General features: G+C 44.7%; 1 protein-coding gene across 4 annotated transcripts in view; it reads right to left on the reverse strand.

Annotated features, from left to right (window-relative positions):
* Nucleotides 1-1,352: 1,352 nt before the first annotated feature.
* The window catches only part of KBTBD12 (kelch repeat and BTB domain containing 12), a 42,348-nt gene continuing 29,041 nt past the window's right edge, over nt 1,353-14,659 (reverse strand). For 3 of the 4 annotated variants that reach the window (XM_054216300.1, XM_054216298.1, XM_054216299.1), the window contains exon 7: nt 1,353-4,048. In XM_054216300.1, the coding sequence (XP_054072275.1) occupies nt 3,879-4,048 (170 nt within the window). In that variant the 3' untranslated portion in view covers nt 1,353-3,878. Of the gene's footprint in view, nt 4,049-12,136; nt 13,379-14,659 lie in introns of all 4 variants that reach the window. The other variant, XR_008468699.1, reaches the window with a different exon arrangement.

Genomic DNA, 14,659 nt, shown 5'->3' on the forward strand with positions numbered 1-14,659 from the left:
GGGTAGAGGAGCTGACAGCTCTGCGTGCACCAAGGCAATCTTCCGTTGGCAAATGGAAGCTTCCCGAGCGGCACAATACGGCTGGAACGCAATACAGGAGCTGCCCCATGAATTTCAATATTGCAGACATGCAGAACGTATGTGTGTGTTTGCCTGGCGCGGGCAGGGGCTGAGCCGCAGGCGATCACAGCCGCGGCGTGTGAGGGTGGGCAGGCAGAGGCCTGATGGTCTACATGTGTGGGCAGTTCCTATGGCCACGTGTATGAAAACAGAGAGAGGAGAGCTTTTGAGATCAGTTACACATGGACAATGTCAAAATAAAACTTCAGCCGTGGATAAAAACGGAGAGGTTCAATTAGCTTCTTAGAGCATTTCATTTTTTGCTTTCCTCCCTGTGTGCCACGTGGCCAGCTACTTCTCCAACATTTTTCTTCGTATTTGGCAACTAGTGATGTACTTCAGCAATTCAAGTGAAACTGAAGCGTATGCCTTTGCTTAATAATCCCCCTATTCATTTATATAGTCGGTAGCTTGCCAGAGCTGCTTCGTTTGCGTTTTAGAATTATGGATGATGTTAAGACAGCCTTGATTAAACGCTCAGCTAACTAGCGCTCAGACGGAAAGGGGCTGAAGTAAACTATTATTTCAGTGAAACTCCCAAGCTTGGAGAATGCATATTCTGTAATACTTTTTTTTTTTTTTCATCAGGATTTATAATAGAGAAATTAAGACTCTTAAGGACTTACCCAGCAATGTGAGACTACCCACAGACAGACACATCAGACATGCAATATTCATATACTCTCAGGAGGATTTTGGCTGCGTTCTGTACCTCTCAATAAGCACGCTTTCTGCTTCTTCCCTCCTTCCTCAGTCAAGCTTTCCTTTCCAAGTATTGGTTTAGAAATTGTTGTCACCTCAAGGGCAAACCATGAACTACATGGGGCCCCCACAAAATTATGAAGTTAGTGCCCGCATTCTAGGTATTTAATCCAGAAGAAAACAATTCTCTGCTTGATTCACCGTGCTAGACATCTGGACTTGGGCAGAAACGGAGAGACACGGAGACACAAGGGTCCCCGCTAACGGTCAGACCCTGGGGGCAGCAGGGAATGCCATGCTCGGTGCCTGCGAGGGCAGGTTGCTTCCCAATGGCGCACGAAGAGAAACCCGTTAAGTTCCCACTACAGCTCCAGCTAGCTGATTGCAAGGCCAGTATATATAAAACACATGGAATTATTCTCCTCGGTTATCAAGACAGACCTTCTCAGAGTACATACTTCCCTTCCATACAGTTCATTAAATATCAGTCTAAAAAGCAAAACATACGAAGCGGGAAGGAAACGGCCAGCTCACTACTGGAATAAAAGTTTAATAGAGCAGTCTCAGCTGTGTTCCACATATACGTTCGAATATGACTAATGAAAGCCTGCAAAAGTCCCCCTTCTCCTCTTGAAATCCACCACGTAGACTGTCTTTCAGAGAGTGAAATCCAGTAGATTAACTCGGGCTTTAAACCTCAGGAGGATTTGAATTGTCAGGAATAGACCACAGAGCAGAGACCGAAGGAGAAAAAAAAAAAACCAAAAACCTTTAAAACACTCTTCCTGCAAACAATAAAAAGCAAAATCAGTAGATACAGTTGCAGAATTTGGAGTTTCACAAGGAAACTGATGCTCAAGAGCATGGCTTCCAGCTGCCTCGAGAGCTCTGCAGAGAAATTAGAACAGATTATCTTTACTTGGCAGTAACAACTAAAGTTGAAAAAAGAGTTTCCGATATTGGATGGTTAATTGGAAGAGCTTTCTACTGATTTTGTTTAAAAACATATTAAAGCAGAGTTTGCCTCCTTGATCTGATACCTGCAACTGCATTTAGCGACCAGAGTGGTTAAGGCTCTAGGAACGGGTCACTGGTTTGTACCACTGAACTTCATGCTTGTCACAACTCTCTTCTAGACAGATGATGACCTACATATGAACGATGGAAAGAAAAAAGAATGACTGGATGATACAGAAACGATACAAACACAAGAATATGTGCTTACGCTGTGATACTCATTCTGCTTGGGAGACAAGACATTAGCTGTAGGCTCACAGATTTACTCCTTTTTCTACATGTTTTCCTTAGTTTCCTCCCACCAATTCCCTTATTGTCTGAGCAGTCCTCAGTGTCCTACTATAGTTATCAGGTAAACTTTAGTGACCTTCCTGCTAATTGTTTTTATATGACAGCATAATATTCCCACTGGATATTTTAGAGAATAGTTCATGAATCAGGAAAGTCAGAATTGGGAAGGGGTTTCTGGGTCATCCTCTCCATCTCCCTCTGCCATAAGCATTGCAGGAAAACAAAAACAACTGGCATTTTTGCAGCCTAAAACGTGATTGAAAAAGAAAATGGAGATGCTCTGAAGTGCAAACCTTGTAAGTAACTATGGATGAACTACCTGATGGATTCCCTCATTTCTTTGCCAATTATTTCCTTCCAGTTTTGTTGCTGCTTTTGTAGCCATCAAAAGCAACTTCTTGCTGACAATGATCATTCCTGTACCATAGTGTAGTTTACTCTCAGTGCTTGCCTCTGACATTCACTCAGCCTCGCAGCATACTATTGCTTGCAATTTTGGCCCAAGGGCACAACTGAGATTTCCAGTTCTCTTGCCCACGCTGCCCAGGCGGTGACAGACGGACGCGCTGTGAGGTAGGCACCAGAGAACCGATGAATAGTTATTGGTAATTCAAATGGGATAGCAGTATTGGTAACAACTGTCTGTCTAACCTACTGTCTTCAAGCCCTGTGAAGGCTGGCACTGCCTTAAGAAGCACAGTTTGAACTATTCCTCTTCCCCGTGATTGTAGCCAATTCTCTTGGTAGAGGATTTACCTTACGCTGCTTCATTTAACCCACTTCTATAAACCCGGCTACTATTATATAAACATTTACTGTTTAGCACATCTATCCTTTTCCTGTGGCTGCAGAGCTGATATGCAGATAATACTGGTCTCATTTATTACTTTTTAATGTACATCCCCTCCTCTGTCTCTCAAAGGAAGAGGGTTTTCTAACTGAGCTTTAAGATTCTGGTCACACCAGACCTTGTCACAGGTAGGATCTATGTGAAAATTTAGGATTCTTCTTGTCTTTGGTACAGCCTGCCTACTAACCCTGCTGGAAGACTCCCTTGTGACTTGTTGCCGAAAGACTAGTTTTCTACTAGCACAGGCTCAGCTCTGTTGGCAAAGACAGGATCTCTTGACCGTCCTGTGGGTTAGATAATGTTTACGGTCGCTGGTGCACTTGGCTAATGAACCTTGGCTAATGTCTTTTTGTTTAAAACAAACAAAGGCTCCTCTCTGTTTTCCCTCTGCTCCTGCATCAGTCGAGTACAGTCCGGCCCTTTGGTACAGCTGAACTGGTTTGCATCAGCTGACTTAATATATTTTTTAGCCTCCCCAGCGGTTTAGTAGAACCAGGTGGGATGAACAGCAAAGGAGGGATTTCCCTGGCTAGAGCTTTGCTTTGTATGTCATGCTCTGCTGTGAAACGAGCCCTGGGCTGCCACTGTGCCTGTGAGGCAAAGGGTCCCAGAAGCCCAGGCTGCGCCCAGCACTGGAGCTTGCACAGCCAGATGGAAGACGAAGAGCCACACACAAAGGCTGGGAAACCTCGACTTCCAATCACAGAAGTCCAGAGTACCAGTCCTAGCAAATTAAGCATCATCCGAGAAGCGCAGCTCAAAGGCAATTCTGTCCTTAAGCATGTGTTGCCAGCTCCTCTCTGAGGGACTCAGCTGTCATCCAGAGCCAAAGCAGCATTTGTCTCTCCAAATTCTTCAGTTTCTGCAGAATCTGGAAGCACTGAGAGTCACTGAACTTCTATTGGTCCACTAAATCCGGGGGAGGAGGGATGAGATCCCGCGGGTTCAGCCTAGCAACAAGGCAAACATCGTAGCTGTCGTGCATGAGGACGTTGATGGCCACCACGTTCCACTGGTTCTCCCACGTATCCAGCTCGAGGATCTCTTTGGTGATAACCTCGTGACGAGCTGAAAAACAGAAGCAACAACAGCAGGCAACGGGAGTCAAGTCAAACAGGATCAAAGAGGTTTGTGCAGTTATTCTTATGACCCTTCTGTAAGGTGGCAGTGAAAAGGTAATTTTTGCGGTACTGACAGCTACGCTGTTGGAAGAGCGTGTGAGTTGTCAACATGCAGCAAATGAAATAGTGCAGATGGAGATCTGCAGAGTGTATTCAGCCCTGAGGCTCTGGGCTCCAGGTGCAGCTGCAGGGACAAAAGCATGAAGTGCTCCATCTTGGTACAAGTATGCGGGTGGCATTTCATCGTGCAATCAATTGTCAAATACTCATCTTTTAGAGACAGAGTATTACCTATTGTTAATGAGCATGCCTACATGCAGCATGTTGTCTTTTCTTTGCCCCCACTAAAACGCAGCTCTCGGGCTGCTGGAAGCACTCCAATACCATGGCTTTTCTCGGGTGTGAAATCTGGACATCCCGTGATTTGGGGAGAAATAAAGACAGAAAGAAACCTCCAGGGCTTTAAATGTACTTTAGCTGTTCTGAAGTGCTGAGGAATGTGTCATGAACAGTCAGGTTAGAAGAATGCCATTAAATCACAGCCAATCTCAAGACAAGAAGCTTTTTACTGAGACTACCAAAAAATAATGGAAGAATCACCATGCAGCAGAGAACCATAGTTCACAGTTGTCAGCCAGCAGGGCTATATTAAACGACTTATAAAAACACAAAAGTCCTGAACTCTCCAGCAGCTGTTACTCAAAGCCAAGTTCTCTCCTAAAAATAAAAAGTGTCTTTCATTTCTGCTCACTTTTTCTTTTCATCTTAAAGTTGCTTTCTCACAGCAAGCAACCTTAGTCTAAACTTTTCTTACTTTGAGCTGAGGACACGCACATGCTTTGTTGTCAGCTTCCTTCTGAGGACTTTCTGGACAGATGTATTAGAAGCCAGGTCTCAGAGATTGCCAAGCACAGACAAGACGTACCAGGATAAGAACCATCATAGCAAGAAACATTGAATGTGCAACATTCTTTTACTGAGTCTTAAAAGACTGGTGACAGGCTAAACTTTACAGGGTCCAGACTGAGGTTCCCATTCAACTATATGTTCTAGAAAGCTAATTTTTAATGAAAATAAAAAAACCAAAACAACAACAACAAACCACCCTATCCTTCACACATATTGACTGCATCTCATTGTTTGGACACTGCCCTTCTGTGGAACCGACAGCAAAGGACTGAAGGAGGGGAAAAGAGCGAAATAGAGAAGAGCATCCAGAGGCACATAGAGTTTCTCGTGTTGGAAACACGGACACCACACGTTCCTCCAGAGGATGGCAACCCTGGGGGTGTAGTACCCCCAAGATAGTGCTGTCGTGCTTTAGATTCCATGCAAAATTGGTGCTGATGTTATGATGATGTAGCATCATGGGATTTAAAATACCCCTCGGGCTCCTCTGCAAGTAGCTTCAGGATGTGGGGGGTCAGTTGGAAACAAGTCCTCTTCCCCTCCCAGGATGGGTTTCCTTGCTGAGCCGATTCGGGGCAGTTTTGTTTTACTGCAGGTCCTGCCCATGCACGGGAGTGGTGGGTGTCTCAGCTTTATGGAAATTTCTGCACGTTTCTGTCACGCTTATCCAAGGAAACCGCTCACCAGCCATTCACCGCAGAGGCCTCCTCTCTCACCTCATGAAGGAGGGCAGTGCAGTGTTTCTACCCCCAGCCCACAGCCCGTACTCATTCCCCCCTCAGTCGCGTCACAATTAATCGTGGCGTAATTTTTGTTGGTCTGAACCCAGACCTCTGGGACTTCCATAGATCTCTAGGAGCTTGCTTGAGTAAAATTTGGAAAGATTTCAGGATTTAGCCTCATCTGAAACAATAGTGGTGATGGTTTGCTTATTGAACCTGGGTATTAAAGGAGAATAATAATAGTACGTAGGAAAGCTGCACCCATCCAAGAGAGAAGACAGCAAACTGCTGAAAACCCCAGTTACATGTGAAGAGAGAAGGCGTGACTGAAACTGCAAAAAAATAACACGTGCCAGAAGCAGCAAAGAGCTCATTTCTCTATGACCCCGCGAGAGTGAACGGGTTTTTCCTGAGAGGCAAACGCAGAGACACAAACAGACCTAAGCTGTGACATGGGAGGCTCCAGTCCCTGTATTTATTATTAGATCATCTCCTTTATGCAATAAATTTTTATGCCTGGAATTTTCTTTGGCATGGATGATGACAAAAATGAGACAAGCAGAGGAAAAAAAAAAAAATCAAACATTAGAACTGCGACGTTCTGTGGGTGATTGCAACACTTCAGAAAAAAAAAGAAATCATAATTAAAACATCAAAGGCAGATTCAGCAACCCTTCCTTACAAACCTTGCTGTGCTTTTTCCTGACCCTGGTGACTCACAACCTTTCGTGTCCCTCGTTTCCCTTTTCTGTGGGATGTTGTAACTGGTTTTCTTCCACTCTACAAATTCTGCGTTCCAGCATGTGGAGTGTTAGTTAACTCTTAACCCTTGGGACATAAAAAGAGTATGTTGTTGGAATAAGGGAAGCAGTCATTTCTCTAGTCTTATCTTAATAGGAAAGGAAGCAGCACCCTTTGGATGAGAAAGTTCACGTGAGGAAAAGCACTGCTCAAAATACAGCCAATCCTTCAGAAAAAAAAAATTACATCCCCCCTTGCTTTTTAAAAGAGAAATGAGTTAAAACACCTCAATCATTAAGCCTTCCCCCCCAGCCGGTTGTTAGGACAATAGAAAAGGTAATGTTTTTCAGAGAGAATAGCACCTTTGATTCCAGGCTGTAATGTTGGATTTGGGCTTTAATCCCAAATAAACAGTTTTAAGCCTGAAGGTGCAAATAATTCCAGATTCTGCCTCATTGGTTCACTTTATTTAATTGCAATTTTTTTTTCTTTTTTAAGGCAATATCTTAGCAGCCAATTTTGCTTACAGGAGAATAATGTGACGTCTACTAAAAGAACCTGGCTGTATTACACAGATCACCTGCCCACAAAGCCACCCCGCAGAGCTCCCTGTCACACATAGCATTATTCCGCATCCCTTACCAGACGACCACCTTCCCTGATGAAAGGATTTAACTCCTTTCCAAAAGCTTTCTTTTTTTTTTTTTTTTTCTACAAAATGAGGCAGTATTTTTCTGCGCGTTCTTGTTTAACCATGAGAAGTTTTAAGAAACTTTTCCTTGCGCTATGTTTTTCTGCACAGGAGTTAAACCACTTTATGTTAGAATTATTCAGCTGGTACAAACCTAACCCTAATGCAGATCCTCATCCACAGCAGAACGGTGTTTGTAGCAGTACGGTTTATTCTTATTCAGGAAAGGAAAAGGCTAAACCAGCACAGGAAAAATTAATTCCAGCATAAATTTATCCCCATGAGAAATTGTGGTGTGTTAAAAGAAAGTCAGAGCTCTTTTGGTATAGTTATGCCTTTTTGACACACAAGTGCAAACCGAAGGCTAACGCTGAGCCTACAAACCCACCTTTTCCCAGTGAAAGAACTTGAGTTATACCTGAAAATGTTTAATTTATAAATGCTAAATTCATATTTCATATATGCAAATATAGCGGTGGTCTGTAAACAAAACACTTTCCCACCATTTTTCATCTGAAATTTCTCTTTGAATGTGCAGAAAACACAACCAAAATACTCATTTGCAGTAAGTGATTGCCTGCACTCCATATACACAATCATGTTTTCTCTTTAAAAGGTTTATTTTCAAATATGATTCACTCCCCAAACGTTCGTTTCATGTTGTAAGTTTTTTCATGTCATTTGAATCGGGATTGACCATAAATCAGGGTGAACCATTCTTGGAAAGACCCCCAGTATGACTGCAGGCAACATAAATATTTGATCTGCTTTTTCTTCTTCTTCTTTTTTTTTTTTTTTTTTAAAACTGCATTCCATTTGTGATTTGGAGGTCGGGGGGGGGAACAACAACTTTTCGTGTGACTATAGTATTTATTACCACTTCTGGTCTTTTTTGACCTTGCTTTCTCTTTCCTGTTTGGAGCTGAACATGCAGATCCAGTTCTTAGGTTTTAGGTTGGGAGGGTTGAAGGGAGGCAGATATAGAAGAATTAAGCAACACGCTGAACAGGTAGAAAAATCTATGGATCATCCAGGACTGTTAACCGTGCAGCTATTATGTTTGTAAGCCAATACAAATAAATTCACTCTACTATAGTCTGTTTAGCGTCCAGAGCATTGAACTGAAAGAGACATGCTGAATTTTAGTTCACTGGAATTAAATCTATGGCAAGTTTGCTGAAATATGGTCAATATTCCATTATTTCTTATAGAAGCCCATTGTCATGGGTGGTATGTTTGCCTCCAACTTACGAACGAGGAAACAGAGCTATGGAGATGGCGAGAGCGTGTGCCCGGCCACGAGCCGCGATGCCTCTGCATCAGCGCGGGGCAGAGGTACCCAGAGTGGTTTTGGACAAGCTGACCTGCCTGCCCGCTCGGCATAGCTACGCTGACATACCGTTACACGGCCAGCAGTCCCCAGGCAAGTTTATCCAGAGCAGGGCCGCGTTCCCCAGCACAGAACCGCGTTGTGTAGGGGGGGGCAGTCTCATCTGTCACATCAGTCCTTGCCCACGAGCTCTGTCCCCTGGGGCATCCTCAGAGGCTACTCGCCTGAGCTCCTGCTGATGTTGGTTCTGAGGTTGTCACAGCACCTTTTCCTTCCCAGTCCGCAGTTTCCTAAAGTGCTCTATCTTCTTTCGCCACAAATCAGTTTATAAAAGAAAAGACACCAAACCTCTAGTGGTTAAACTGTTAACTGTCTGCTCTGCTCTTCCCATGGAAAAAAAGCACTTGAACCTCACAAGGTGCTTGCCAGTTCCCCAGCAGTCCCCAGAATATTTACTCAGGTGTTCCTTTCACTGGTTTCCCCAGTTCTTGTCACCTAGCAGCCACCCCAGAGCTGCCTCGAAGCAGTTCAGCCTCCACTGCTGGTTTGTACCTGGTTTTGCCTGCCATTATCTGTACCAGAGAATGATTTTAAACATATGGGACTAGCCTCTGCTACTTATCTTCCTCGCCACTAATAGCCGCTTTCATAATTACATGATGTGGATTTAGGTGACTTGGGAATTCACGTTTATGTTGCAATGGGATAAAAGTGCATTTAGATCATTACCACCAGATGTCCTGGCTCCTCATTTGCAGTAGGAAAAAGAGTAAGTTCATCAAGTCTGTGGCCTTCAATCCCATTTGCGTATGTGAGCTGCCCCCTAACTCTGCCAGCCTCGCTGGCGTAACGCAGCGAACACCCCTGGTGGGGTCAAGTACATCCGTCATCTACGCCTGTGGGCAGAAGCAGGCAGATAATACACAGGAGAGGGAACTTGGCTTGGCTGTTTAACATGCTGGCCAGCCTTCGCGATGTTAAGTATCAAGGCAGTGTATCCCACCAGACACAGCGAAGGCTGGGAGGCCGGTTGGGGCTTGAATTTACGACTGTGCCAGCTCACTGTTTTCAGAGCACCTGCGTGGAGTAAGGTAAGATATTCGCTCTCATAGACAGGACCTCTATCCTCTTGCTCAGCTGTGTGGTTCTTCAGGACCCTAGTTTCATGAGCCGCCCATTCACTCACAAATCAATAGATATTAAAATTATATATATATATGTGTGTGTGTATATATAGATATGTGTGAATGTATATATATGTAAAGACTGGGATGGTCTACAGGAAGGACCTTCTAATTCAGTTACCTAAAGTGTTTTTCTTGGGATTGACCCAGCTACTCCAGCTTTTAAAATCTTTCCAGATTCTGCCGGTTGTTCATAGGCAAGGCCTCTTTCAGACATAATCTTACAAGCACTGGTCCCGCTTGTGTGGCGGGTGACAGCGGGCCCCCAGGTTACAGGGGCAGCAGGATCAGTGCTCTCGGAGCCAATGCGCCGTTCACGAGAGTAAAAACTGCAAGATCAGAATAAGAATGACTGGTCTCAGACCATCCCGCGATGCTGTTTCTAAACGCCTTACAATGGGTTAATGCATTATTAATAGAGGATATAAAGCGTGTTTAGACTGTATGCATAACAGGCAGTTATGAACACAATAGAAGATGTCATACATGGCTTCAAGCCATGTTTCTAAACAACCTATTGACCTCTTCAGCAATTAATTAAAATGCATTAAAATTTCTATTAATCATTCATTAACCCTTTATAAACTGTAAGCCAGCCTTCGTAAGAAGCACGACTGAATTACCAACACCGTGCTGTCAGCTACTGGGTCAAATTTAGATCTGAAACGAGCAGGTGCTGCTCCCCAGCGATTCCCCTGACCTGTGCCGGCCTTATTTACGGCAGCGAGTTTCCAGCTAATGAGCAGGGGGGGACACGGGCAGCACTCCCTGGGAAGGCAGCGAGCCGAGGGGGTCTCTCCCTGCTCCTCCCCGGCGCGGGGGGAGAGTGAGATGAGAGGTGGAGCAGCGTTTTTCGGGGTGGACTGGGCGCAGAGGCTGGGGCGACGCGGCGGTGCCTGCGGCGGGGCGGGCGGCCGCCAGCGCATTTCTATGCCGAGTGAAACGCGGGGAGCCTGAATCCCCGCCGTCGGTGGGAATATGTATTCAAATGTGGGCAGGAGAACTTCAATTATTCATTCGCTGCCCGGTAAATTCTAACCGAGGGAAACAAGCAGTGCTGCAGACAGGCAGCCCGGGGTTTGCCCCTCTGCTTTATTTAGCTGGGAACATGGGAAGGTGCTGGAGAAACAGGTTTTGTTCCAATCCCTCAACCCCCAAACTTCACAAGTGCAGTATTTACTGTGCCAGACTCCTTAATATGTCTAAATTTAATTTGATTCCAGTAATGTTCCATAACCACTATAATAAAAATCAAGCACAAGAATGATTCCCCATCTAAATCACATAATGGAGGAGACTAGGGGGAGCAGCCTTTATGGGAGATTAGTCAAAATAAATAACTATTAGGCTAGTCCACTGTCAGGAGAGGACGGCGTGGAGATACAAACTCATTAGCTCAGCTGGAATACAGTAATTACTACACGGTTCTGCAGTGCCCCAAGCAGCGCTGCTTCTATTCCAATGGATGGATTGCAATTTATGTAAATGAGGAAGAAGAGGACAGAAAATGAACCTGGGGTAAGTGTGTGTATATATATACATACACACACACATAAACACACACATATATATATATAAACATATTTATATGTTTAGTAGAATCAGAATTACACAGGTAGTAGGACTTGGTGTCACTATCACCTATCTTGGCTAACAGTTGCAACCATAAAATTGAGATTCTTGCATTCCAAGTTCGCAGATATTTCTTCCCTTTGCCCTTCCTCTGACCGTAACACCACTTAAGTGAAAAATTAATGTCTACTTGATATCAGTAAGTAATTAGCCGAACTGGGTTGAGCAGCCCTGGTCCCACATATGATGCTAAGCACATTACAGAATGTTTCAACGTGTATAGCAGGGAAGCAGCACATTTATTTCTCTGCTGTGAACTACACTGGAGGGAGGTGGCAAAACTGCCAGTTCAGGGGAAGACAGTTCCACATCAAGTGCCGTTGGCTGATGAAATCGTAAGATCTCTCAAGTAGTATGTGCTGCTGATAGCAGACTTGTTAAACGCTTCATTATTGGCATTGAGGTGGTTGTCCCTTTACTTTGCACTTCAGCTGATGTCACACGGGTATACAGTAAAGATGGCATTCTAATTAAAATCCTCAAGTTAAACAAAAAAAAATCAACTCTGGATTTGAATTTATTAATTCAAATCTCTGAGACAGGCGGTTGGACCAAGATCTATGATCTGAAACTAAAGCTACAACCCCCAGCCCCCAGAAACGGGCCAGGAGATCTGTATTTGTGCAGCAACAATGCAAAGTCAACAAACATGTGCCTCCGCAAGCTGGCGGTGACAGCCGATGACACAGCTCCAGCGAACAGGCACACGCCCTTGCCTTCGTTATTTTCACCGGGGAAAAAAAAATAATATTTAAAATACTCAGCAGCAGTCAAAAAGAAAGGGAACCCAATCTGGCAGGCATTTTGCAAGCGTAATGCCACGTACCTGAAGGGCCGCTCACCAGCTCCTCGGGTGAGGGACACTAATGAGGCTGCCTCTGCCCCGCGCGGGCTAACGCCAACCGCTGTCAGCCTGCAGGGTTTAGCTCGATGTAAAGGCGAAGGAAATAAAACATGTCAACAAGAACGCGTCAACAAGAACATTACACGCTCAGGCTGCAAAGGCTGGTTTAAAATCCGTAGCAGTAAATGCGGCAACATATTTTAACTATTAGTAGAAAGCTGGCTGGCTACTGCGCATCGAGTCCTTCTGAGTATTCGTGCTACGGCTAATGTTTTCTCTCTGTGCAGAGCTATGAACTAATGGACAAAAGCAACCATTTTAAACATTTCTGACTATCTTGATGAACGCTATAACATTGCTGACAAATGACAGGCAATATTCATGACACTAGGCTACATGAGCTGGAGCCGAGTGTCGGAGACAAGCAGATTAATGGATCCTGTTTGCCTTAACAGCTTGAGCAGAAAATGAGCTAATTTGTATAAACTACTAACAGATGAAGTTTTGCAAGTCTTGCTAAGGAGGAAACACATTCAAAACAAGCAGAAGTGATTTTTTTGGGGTACTTATGATTGTAAGAACATGCAACATTTGTCAGCCAGTGATGCAGCCCAGAGGTCTCAGCGTGGTTTGTACCATCTGACCATAGACACCAAGCTCCTGACGCGTTTGCCGTAGATGTGTAAGCCAGGTTAGAATCCCTCATATATCCTGATCGAAACACAGAGCGTTAAGAGACAAGAGAAGTCCTCGGGGTTCTGAATTGCCTTCTGGTCTTTCAGAGCAGATGTAAAGCACGAAGGACCTGAATCCCCCTCTGGAAGCATCCGTGCTTCTCCGTATGCTGCAGAGAGCCTGGGGTCACTAAGGTCTCAGCATAGGCACTCCACATAAGTGTCTGAACTTCAGCGGAATGAATCCCCTTACCCCTTTCGCGGCCAGGCATCGAGCAAGCTTCTAACTCGAGGCAGCGTCAGGAGGGGAAGCCTTACAAGCTGTGTTTACCAACACAGCTCAACATCGCACAGCATTCCTCGCAGTTCAGAGGAAGCTTTCTCTTGGTGAAGCTTGGACACACTTTGGAGTCCACTCATCCTTTAGCGAGACCGTGCTCTGCGTTGCTACTCAGCTGGCCAAGCCGACTTCCCTCTGGAGGCTCTAAAAGGCTGCAATTTCTCTTCCTCTGCTCCTGGGGATGCTGTTAGGGCTGCGCCACTTGTCCTCCTTCAAGCAGACAAAGATTTGTGAGAGGCAATATATATGGGACGGGAACCCTGCCACCACAGTACTTCAAGCGTCACATGGGACTCTGAAGAGATGGTAGCTGAGAAGCGCTCGTCTTTTCATCCAAATTTAAGGCCCTTTGAGCAGTTGACAGCTGCTTTTCAGCTTTGTGTTTGTGTACAGCGTCTCTGGTCTCTAATTATCCATTTAAGTCAATACTCGTGCAGGAAGGCATACAGAGCACGGCACGTACGAGTTAAATTAAGATGCAACAATGTCCTTAGTAGGTCAACTTTCACACTGCGGGATCAAGAGTGAGTTCAAGCAAATACAAAGGCAGGTTGAGCCTGGGGAGTTGGGGACAGATCTGTAGTATACCAGGAGTTGATTTCATCCCCTTATATAAATTGGTCAAGACTTTCCATTGCAGCAGTGCTTTTGGCTTATTTTCCCCCTTTTTTTTTTTTGAGAAGCACTCATTCTTGGATGTTCACAGCAGCCCTTTAGCGCTCAGCAGGCGGAAAACCCAGAGACTACAGCTGTGCCTCCAGCTTGTTCCAAAAGCTCCACTTGGTTGAAACTAAATTACAATGTTTTGTAAAATTGGAATATCCTCTCTTGGTTGCATCCCTCACAAAAAAACGAAGTGACATGCCAAGAAACCCAAAAGACTAACACCAAACAAGCACATTCTAAAATAACCCTATCTGCTACTAAAGCAGCAGCAGCACATGGTGTTCCGTGAATATCCTGAAGCTGCTGAGCAGCTGTAATTCTGAAAGAGCAGAGTCAAGCCACCTCTCCAAGTTCCCATGTGAGAGTAATAACCCTCCCTCCACCCTTCGCCTCTGAAGAGAAGATCAGGCAAGAGCTCTTTCCAGCATGCAGAGAAGACAGGGCCAGGGAGAGAGGTCAGCCAGATAACCTCTTCAGGTTCAGCATATGGACTCCATCCATCTTTTTCTTAATTATGCTAACTAGAAGTCGTTATTGTTACTAAGGTTTAGAAGGCCCTTTTCCTTTAATAACTTTAGAGTCACATTAAGAAGCCTGTCTTTAGGGCACAGCTTTCCTCTCAACGCCTCAAACATTCCCATACATCGGATTTACAGTTGACAGTGGGAATCTTATTTTGGCTCCCTGGTTAATAGACATCATAACAACGTCTAACACCACAATCACATGCTTATTTCTTTGCTGGTATACAAAAGGCACACGTAGGGGGTCAGAATTCAGGTTGCACAGGTAACTGCAAAACTGGCCTTTTCTAACTCTGACTTC

The sequence above is a fragment of the Rissa tridactyla genome, chromosome 10, assembly GCF_028500815.1.
Source record: "Rissa tridactyla isolate bRisTri1 chromosome 10, bRisTri1.patW.cur.20221130, whole genome shotgun sequence".
Classification (NCBI taxonomy): domain Eukaryota; kingdom Metazoa; phylum Chordata; class Aves; order Charadriiformes; family Laridae; genus Rissa; species Rissa tridactyla.